Source organism: Canis lupus, chromosome 3 (genome assembly GCF_048164855.1).
Source record: "Canis lupus baileyi chromosome 3, mCanLup2.hap1, whole genome shotgun sequence".
In the NCBI taxonomy this organism is placed as follows: domain Eukaryota; kingdom Metazoa; phylum Chordata; class Mammalia; order Carnivora; family Canidae; genus Canis; species Canis lupus.
The window spans coordinates 24,274,083-24,283,429 of record NC_132840.1 but is presented as its reverse complement, the minus strand read 5'-3'; the positions used below and the strand labels follow the sequence as shown (position 1 = coordinate 24,283,429).

Genomic DNA, 9,347 nt, shown 5'->3' with positions numbered 1-9,347 from the left:
CCGCTCCACGGGGGCGGGCCCAGAGTCGGCAGTCCATCGTTCGATCCCTCTCATTGGCTGAGCTGTGGAGCGGAGGCCGGGCCCACCGCCAATTGGGCGGCGTGCGAACAGACTGTCCCTGAGAGCCAATCGTGGGCGAAAGAGGTGCGAGCCGGGCCGACGGGCGGCTGCCTGCGGCGGTAGCTCTTTCCTGGCCATGGCCTCCGAGAAGCCGCTGGTGGCCGTGACCTGCACGGCGCCGGTCAACATCGCGGTCATCAAGTACTGTGAGTGCGCGGCCCGGGTGCCAGGCACGAGCCGTGCGGACGTCCACCCGCGGGCCGGGACGGGGTGGGGGGGCAGCGTCCACGCGGGGTGTCCCCCTCTGGGGGCAGGATGGGGGGACAGTGTCCACCTCCCCGCTCCCCGGGGGCAGGATGGGGGTGGGGGGACAGTGTCCACACGGGAGATCCACCTCCCCGGAGGTGGGATGAGGGCGGGTGGACAGTGTTCATGCGGGATGGGGGTGGGGGGCAGGGTCCACCAGGATGCCCCCCCCTCGCCCCGGGGCTGGGCTCCCACAGTCTACCCCAGGCTCTCAGTACCGTCCACCTGGGCCTGCTGTCCATTTCTATCATGTTCTCATCTGAAGAGCGCTGTCAGTGGCATCACTGCACGTGCTGCCTTTGAGAATGCCTCTGGTCACTGTGACTGTGGTGCATAGTCCAGGCGGTTGCTTGTGTCATCACTGGCTCTTTTAGTGCTGAGTCCTGTGCCCTGGTGGGGACGTCCCACACTTTGCTTAGCAGCTGCCTTCTTCCTGGGTCCAGCCTACTGTGAATAAAGCCGCTGCAAAATTTTGTTGTGGGTGCATATGTGAATGCAAGTTGTCTCCTTGGGGGACAAATGTCTGGGCATGCCGCTGCTGGCTCCTAGGGTTCCTAGGGTAGTTGTATCTTAGTTTTTTAAAGAAACTTAAACCTCCCACACTACATTCCCACCAGCAGTGCTTGTGTGACCAGCTCTTTGGCCTGTGATGTTGTCACTAGGTTTTATTTTAGCCGTTCTGATCGGTGGGGTGTCATCTGATGGTGGGTTTACTTTGCAGCCTTCTACTGGACAGGATACTGAACACCTGGTCACACGCGCTCTGTGTGTCCTCTTTGGTGAAATGCCTCTTTGGGTCTTAGGTCTGTGTTCTCATTGGGTCATGTACTTTTTTACCGTGGAGCTTTGAGACTTCGCTCTGTGTTCTAGATTCTGATCATGTGTTGGATGAGTGGTTTGCAGAGATTTTCTACCACTCAATAGCTTGTCTTTTCATCCTCCTGGCAGGTCTTTTTTTTTTTTTTTTTTTAAGATTTTATTTATTTATTTGAGAGAGACAGAGCATGCGTGAGCAGAGGCAGCCTGCAGAGGACAAGCAGATCCCCTGCTGAGTGGGGAGCTGACCCCATCAGCCATGGGGCTCCATCCCCAGAACCTGAGATCATAACCTGAGCCAAAGGCAGACACTCTACGGATGGAACTCCTAACAGGGTTTAAAATTAAGGTGAAGTCCAGTGTGTTAGTTTTTCCATTTATGGGTCATGGCTTTTGGTGTCAAGTCAAAGACTCAGTTGCCTGGCCCTACAACCTGAAGATTTTCTCCCATGTATTTTTCTAAAGGTTTTATAGTTTTACGTTTTTTTTTTTTTTTTTAGAATTATTTATTTATTTATTTATTTATTTATTCATTCATTCATGAGAGACACAGAGAGAGAGAGAGAGAGAGGCAGAGACATAGGCAGAGGAAAAAGCAGGCTCCATGCAGGGAGCCCGACGTGGGACTCGATCCCAGGTCTCCAGGATCACACCCTGAGCCAATGGCAGGCACTAAACCGCTGAGCCACCCAGGGATCCCCGTAGTTTTACGTTTTAAATTTAAATCTCCATTTTATTTTTATTTTTTATTTTTTATTTTTTTAAATTTTTTTTTCATTTATTTATGATAGTCACACAGAGAGAGAGAGAGAGAGGCAGAGACATAGGCAGAGGGAGAAGCAGGCTCCATGCACCGGGAGCCTGACGTGGGATTCGATCCCGGGTCTCCAGGATCGCGCCCTGGGCCAAAGGCAGGCGCCAAACCGCTGCGCCACCCAGGGATCCCTAAATCTCCATTTTAAATTGTGTTCTGTATAAGGGATGAGCCCCGGGTTGAGGTCTGTGTTTTGGCCTAGGGATGTCCAGTTATTCTGGCAGTATTTTCTGAGAAGGCCGTCCTTTCTTCTGAATTGCTTCCACACTTTTGTCAAGAATCAGTTGGGGGGATCCCTGGGTGGCTCAGCAGTTTAGCACCTGCCTTCGGCCCAGGATGTGATCCTTGAGACCTGGGATCGAGTCCCACGTCGGGCTACCTGCATGGAGCCTGCTTCTCCCTCTGCCTGTGTCTCTGCCTCTCTCTCTCTGTCTCTCATGAATGAATAAATAAAATCTTTTTTTTTTTTTTAAAAGAAAGAATCAGTTGGGCATATTTGTGCAGGTCTGTTCTGGGCTGCCTTGGGTCCCCTGCCAGGCAGTAGTCCTCATTACCACCTGTAACAATCCATCATCCCAAGACCCCACACATGTGCTGCACGTTGTGCGTGCTTCATGGAGAGCTCTGCGATGTCTGACCTCCAGGAAGATTTCCTTTGTTGCTGGTATGCCAGGAGTCAGGGGGGTCTTGAGTGTCTCCAGGGAGTAAGAGCAGAGAGCTTGGAGGTGTTTTCAGTAACCAGGGCTCCTCCTGTTTGGGAGGCAAGAACCTTGCCATCAGGGTGCTCAGGGCCTGGAAAGCACTCCAAGGTAACTTGCTGAATGAAATGAAACAGGAAAAAACAGAATCAGTGAAACAGGGGAATGGACTGGCCTCCAACTCTGCTCTGGGATTGGGAGCCTAGTGAAGTAGGGAGCAATCCAGGAGGACTTCCTGAGGGTGAGGGCACAGCACGAAGAGGACTTATGTGATGCTGTAAGGGAGCAGGCTCCAGGCGGATGGGGGAGTGGTGAGAAGGAGTGAGGGTGACTGGGGAGCATTGGTGGGCAGGAGTGAGGGCAGCAGCGTGCTGGTTGCCAGGGCTGGGAAATGGACTGGCCTGGCCTTGGGTTATCTGTTCCAGGGGGGAAGCGAGATGAGGACCTGGTTCTGCCCATCAACTCCTCTCTGAGTGTCACTTTGCACCAGGACCAGGTTAGTGTGGATCTGTACTAAATGCCAAAGTAAATACTTACCAAACATGGTTGAACTTCTGTGTGGTGATTGGTAGTGGTGACTTCCTAGCCAGAGGGTCCCGCCCCCATGTCACATGCACTCCTAAGCTCCCCAGGCTCCTTTGGAGGGTGGAGGCCTTTCATCCTGGCCCCATGCCCATGACTCCACTGTGGGCGGTGAAAGTGCTGGTGACCAGGCCTGGCACTGAGCCGGCCATGTGGGTTGGAGCCTTCCTCACTGCCCAGCCTCCGCCTCCACGGCCCTGTCATCCGGGCAGGACATCCCTGCCCCTGAGTGGGAGGCCAGGAAGAGCTGTTGTATGAAGGCCTCCCTGGGGGACGGGGACCTGACCCTGACGTGGCCTGTGTTTCTTCTCCCAGTTGAAAACCACCACCACAGCAGCCGTTAGCAAGGACTTCACTGAGGACCGGATTTGGCTGAATGGCCGGGAGGAGGATGTGGAGCAGCCCCGCCTCCAGGCCTGCCTCAGGGAGAGTAAGTGGGGCCCTGAGGGATGTGAGCACCGCTGGGGCTGGCCACGAGGCTCCTGACTCCGCTGTCCCTCCTTCACTCTGGGTTGGGTCTGAGCGCACAGAAGCGCTGCTGCCACTCTAACCTCCCGCCCCACCCCTGCCCTTTGGGTCGGGGGCTGCCTGTGAGCACAGCCGGAGCTGGGCGTGGGGCTGGGCCTGGGGTCCAGGGCTTTTCCACAGAGGAAGGTCTGCATAAAGCCTGGGGCAGAGGCTGGGTTTCAGTGGGTGAAATGCCGGGAGCAGGTCAGGGCCACTCTGCCCAGTGGCCGTCTCCCATGTTCCTGCAGTACGCCGCCTGGCCCGGAAGCGGAGGAGCACCGGTGATGAGGACCCCCTGCCTCTCAGCCTCACCTACAAGGTTCATATCGCATCTGTGAACAACTTCCCCACGGCTGCAGGCCTGGCCTCTTCGGCGGCAGGGTATGCCTGCCTAGGTGGGTGAGGGCCCCCCTGGGTGCTGTGCTTTGACCAGCGGCACTTCACACACTCGCCATCTTCAGGGAACCCACAGCCACACGTCTGAACATTAAAATGTCCCGAGAGCACTGTGTGTAGGGTCCTCTAGGTTGTATGTGACAGAAAGTCATCTCGAACTTCCTTGAGCCTAAGAGGGCCAATTTCTTGGCTTATGTACCAGAATCCTGAGATGTAGCTAGCTTCAGGTGCAGCTGGCTCCAGGTGCTCCGACAGGCCCATTGACACCTGTCTACCTCCCTCCGAAGCCCTGCTCTGCTTCCTCTGGCTGGCTCAGTGTCCAGTAGGCCCTCCTGACCTGGGTAGGCAGTGGGCTCACAGTCTGTGCCTTGGCAGAAACCCCAGCGGTAATGCATCCTTGCTCAGCCACCTTGTGTGCCCATGCTTAAGCTACCCTTGATGACTGACAAGTACAGGGGACCCCCAGTGTTGGGTCCCCAGCTCCGTATCCTGTATCAGACCTTGGCCCTAGCCAGCCCTGCTCCCTCACACCCCTCTTGGCCAGCTGCCACGCTTACGCACACTCATCAGGCCTCTCTGCCCTGATCTCTGCTCCACATGGCTTTTCAAAGTCTTCATCCCCATCTCACCCATCTGAGCCCCTGCGCCCTTCCCCTTGTGCCTGCAGCATATACCCTGGCCCAGGTCTATGGGGTTGACAGTGACCTCTCAGAAGTGGCTCGCCGGGGCTCAGGAAGCGCCTGCCGGAGCTTGTACGGTGGTTTCGTGGAGTGGCAGATGGGGGAGCGGGCCGATGGGAAAGACAGCATCGCCCGGCAGGTGGCCCCCGAGTCACACTGGCCTGAACTCCGAGTCCTCATACTTGTGGTGAGTGAGGCTGGGAGGGGCAGCTCATCCTGGTCTGGGGGCTCCCTGCGTGATGGACATGCCTGGCCCAGCATTGAGTGGCTCCCCACCCTGCAGTGAGGAAGCTGCTGTTCCTAGGACTGCCCTGTCCACAGCCCAGGGGAGAGATGGGACGGGATGCACGTTTCAGGCTGGGGCCTACAGGGCAGGGTCCAGGCCATTTCTCTTCGTGCAGGTGAGCGCAGAGAAGAAGCTGATGGGCAGCACGGCAGGCATGCAGACTAGTGTGGAGACCAGCCCCTTGCTCAGGGTAAGGCTGGTGCTAGGACGGGTGAGCGGCTGCCCGGGGCATGTTCTTTAAAGCCAAGCTGGTCTGCTCTGCTCAGCCCCCCGGTGGGGCTGCTGGCCGCCCTGCACATCTTGGGCTCTGAACAGGGTAGCAGCCAGCACCTCACCAAAACATGCCTTGTAGTTCCGGGCTGAGTCGGTGGTGCCAGCGCGCATGGCAGAGATGACCCGCTGTATCCAAGAGCGGGACTTCCAGGGTTTTGGCCAGCTAACCATGAAGGACAGCAACCAGTTCCATGCCACCTGCCTAGACACCTTCCCGCCCATCTCCTACCTGAGTGACACCTCCAGGCGCATCGTCCACCTGGTGCACCGCTTCAACACCCATCACGGGCAGACCAAGGCAAGGCAGTGGGGGCGGGTGGAAGCTGATGCTGCTCTTGCCGGCTCCCTGAGCTTGCGGGGTGTCCCTTAGAGTTGCAGTGAAGCCAGGCTGGGTCCAGCACAAGCCTGCCCATGACAAGACTTCTCAGCATATGCTTTACCATGCGGCCTGCTGAGGGAGCATAGACTGTGTCTGAAGACACGGTCCCAAGTCAGTGGGCAAGGGTGCCGTGCTGCACCCCAGCCGTGCACAGTCCCGGGTCTCTGGGTCTCTGTGGCAGATGAGAGGTGGCGCCAAGCCACCCACTCCAGAGACTCACACTGACCACAGTGTGGGTTCCAGGTGGCATACACGTTTGACGCAGGCCCCAATGCCGTGGTCTTTACCCTGGAGGACACTGTGCCTGAGTTTGTGGCTGCTGTTCAGCACTGCTTCCCTCCTGAGTCAAACGGAGACAAGTGAGTTGGGGGTTGCCCACATTTGGGAGGGGTGGAGGGAGGAGCAGGTTTCCTGCTGAGATCCAGGACTATGGCAGCTGAGGCCGTGGTGCTGAGTGGGGGGCGTCCCATGGCAGGTTCTAGTCTCTACAGGGGCCACGGTGTGTCACCATGTGTGCCTTCCTGTGACCACCACGTGTCACAGCCCTGTGGCCATACATGCAGGTACATGCTGGGAGCAGTGCCTGTGGCCTCATAGTAACGCCTGCGCCTTTGGACTTGTCCCTTTGAGTGGTTTCAGTGCAGGGACACTTTCCAGCTAGGGGTGCAAGGGAGGATGTGGGTGCGGTGTGTGTCACCATAGTTGGGGCAATACCGGCTTCTAGTGGGTGGGGTGAGAGACTGACTTCCTCACCATGTGGACAGGCCTCATGACCAAGGACGCCCCCGAGGCATCTGGTGTCCTTGTGGGCGACTCTGAACCCATTGCTCCTGTCACCTCATGGGTGGTTTGTGGGTTTTTGTGTTCCAGGGAACACGTCCCTGGACTTGCACTTGGATTGAGGTGTTTGTTGTCTTTTTTTTTTTTTTTTTTAAGATTTTATTTATTTGGGAGAGCGAGAGTGCATACACATGTCCTCATGTGTGGGGGGAGGGCAGAGGGAGAGGGAGAAGCAGACTCTCTGTGGAGCTCGGAGCCTGACGGGGCTCTGTCCCAGGACCCCAGGATCATGACCTGAGCCGAAACCAAGATTTGGCTGCTCAGGCGCCCATGAGGTGTTTCCTTCTTAAGCTTTGCTCCCCCCAGGCCAAGTGGGAGCCGTGGGTGAGGCCTTCCCCTTCTGGTGTCCCCAGCCAGGCTCTCGCTCACTCATCCTTGAGCCTGGCTTTGTGTGTGAGATAAATACACACCGCCAACCATTTACCATTTCAACAACTTCAGGCGCACAACCAGTGGCTTTACCCGCTCTGTTGTGCAAGTAGCACTGCCATCTGGTTCCGGGGATTATGCATTTCCCCAAAAGACACCTGCCTCCTGACCCCCCAGCCATAGCCTCCCTGCCCCCGCAGCCGCCAGTCTGCTTCCTCTCTCGCATCTGGTGTCTGCATACCTCTCATCTGTGGCCTTGGCACCTTCCTGCCTGACTTTCCCCAGGTTTCTGAAGGGGCTGCCTGTGAGACCCACCCCACTCTCAGACGAGTTTAAAGCTGCGCTCAATGTGGATCCCATCCCGGGCAGCATCAAGTACATCATTGCCACCCAGGTGAGGCCTGGCAGCCAGCTCGCCCTGGCCCTGCAGCCTGGCTGGCCACAGGGGGGGTGCGTCCAGCCTTGTGGGCTCAGACCCAGCATGCTCGCAGCTGGGGAGCCAACTTGCTGAGAGTACGAGCAGAAGAAGCAGTGACACTACTTTTTTGGTTTTTAGAATGTTACAGAATGGCTTGTCCCATTCGTTCACTTAACCTCCAAGTGGAGGTTTAAGGACCCCCAGTGTTGTGGGGTGCTGTTCCCCATGTAGAGGGGGAGACTTAGAGGGACATATGGTACTGGGGATCCTGGGAACCCTCAGGACTCACCCCACTGGAGCAGGTCAGAACCCTTGCTTGAATGCCTGAGCCAGCATTTCACTGAGATCTGATTCTCATTCCCACCACCTGAGTGCCCAGGCGGTCTGCCTTCCATCTGGGATGTGCTGTCCACCCCAGGTCTGGGTGATGGAAGCCAAGTGACAGGGTGCCCATTGTGGGTCAGGGTGTTGGGGTGTCACCACGGGTTGTGAGCTTCTGAGCTGCACTTACCTGCCTCTCCCATTACTCTGACCCGACAGGTAGGACCTGGGCCTCAAATCCTGGATGACCCTCATGCTCATCTCCTGGGCCCGGATGGTCTGCCGAAGCCAGCTGCTTGACCACCTTCCTCCAGGGGAGCCCCAGCTGCTGCCGGGAGAAGGGCACTTCGCTGGGACTGGGGAGCTGGGTGTGGCGCTGGCTGGTCCATGCTTATTGGGGCTTGAGGGATAGGCACTGGGCGCCAGGCCAGGCCATGTGCTGTGGCCAAGCTGGGTCACTGGAGTGACCATTGGCACCACCCAGGCCATCAGGGGTATGCCACCCCACCAAGTGCCTCACCTCGCTGCAGCTTGCACCTGGTGCTTTGCGAAGAAGAGAGCCGATGTGAGGGCCAGGGACATGACACTGGGCTCTGAGCTGGACCGTGTGGAGCTGCCAGGTCCCCCTTCGAAGGGCTTTCTGGACTCACCCTCTGAGGTCCTGCCCACTGCCCCAAACAGCAACTCTGCAGGAGATGACTGGGAGTTAGCATCCATCCTCAGAGCTGGAGGACAGGTCACCTCTGCAGACCTCGGGGACCCTCCACAAAAGCTTCAAGCCTGAGATATCCCCTCATGGCTCCTCTGTCAGACTCAGGCCAACGTTTGTTTATAAAGAGAACACTGGTGTGTGTCCAGTGGGAGGTGGGTGCATTACACAGGAGCCCTGTGGGCTGCAGGGAATAAAGCCAACGTCACTGATGGAGCAGGTGTGATTTTCCTGGTTCCTGCACCAGTGCTCTGGGGTCCCTGTGCTGAGAGGCTGGGAGGGTCTGGGCAGAGCACCTGAAAAAGTTGTCAACTAGCTGTGACCCACATTTGGTGACTGACACAGTCACTAAAGCTCTGATGGGTGTGAGGATGTGGTTTGGGTCTGGCTTAGGTCCCTGTCCACCAAAGAAGGTGGGAATTGGGTTTGTTGGCAGGAGTGTGGGTTATAGATGTGATTCCTCATAGCCCAGAAGTTTCTGGACTGTGAAACCTCAGGAGTGCCACCCCTCTCTATTTCTGAACCGGCAGGGCAGGCCAGGCATCCAGGAGGAGGTGGACACAGGGGTAACTGTCTGCCCCTCCTCCACCAGGGTCAGGGGCTGGGGCCCTGGCTACTGCTGCTGAAGCACCTGACAGCTATGACCCTCATTGGGGGTAGGGGGAAGGACAAAGGGATGCACTCCTACATTCTGGATTTTCCCAGAAGTTTGGCACATCCTGTCCTTCGGAGTTGGTCTGGTGAGCAGAGGGTTGCTGCAGTGTGACCTGGGCCACACCTGCTCCAGTCCAGGGCCAGATGGGGCAGTGGAGGCTTGGCCTGCCAGTGTCCAAGGATGCCTTGGTTCACTGTGGGACATCCATTGCGTGGCCGCAGTGAAGGTTCTGGGCCTT

The 9,347-nt window shown here is 57.2% G+C and overlaps 1 protein-coding gene across 2 annotated transcripts; it reads left to right on the top strand.

Annotated features, from left to right (window-relative positions):
- Window positions 1-107: 107 nt before the first annotated feature.
- MVD (mevalonate diphosphate decarboxylase) lies at window positions 108-8,670 on the top strand. 2 transcript variants are annotated; one of them, XM_072819563.1, is made up of 11 exons: window positions 1,088-1,531; window positions 2,501-2,660; window positions 3,120-3,190; window positions 3,592-3,706; window positions 4,032-4,178; window positions 4,847-5,046; window positions 5,261-5,335; window positions 5,498-5,716; window positions 6,041-6,156; window positions 7,292-7,400; window positions 7,965-8,670. In XM_072819563.1, exons 1-11 carry the CDS (start codon window positions 1,502-1,504, stop codon window positions 8,043-8,045), a joined length of 1,323 nt encoding a protein of 440 aa, XP_072675664.1. In that variant the 5' UTR covers window positions 1,088-1,501; the 3' UTR covers window positions 8,046-8,670. The 2 variants fall into 2 exon arrangements, with proteins under 2 accessions (XP_072675665.1, XP_072675664.1); XM_072819564.1 differs by lacking the exons at window positions 1,088-1,531; window positions 2,501-2,660 and adding an exon at window positions 108-266.
- Window positions 8,671-9,347: the final 677 nt, after the last annotated feature.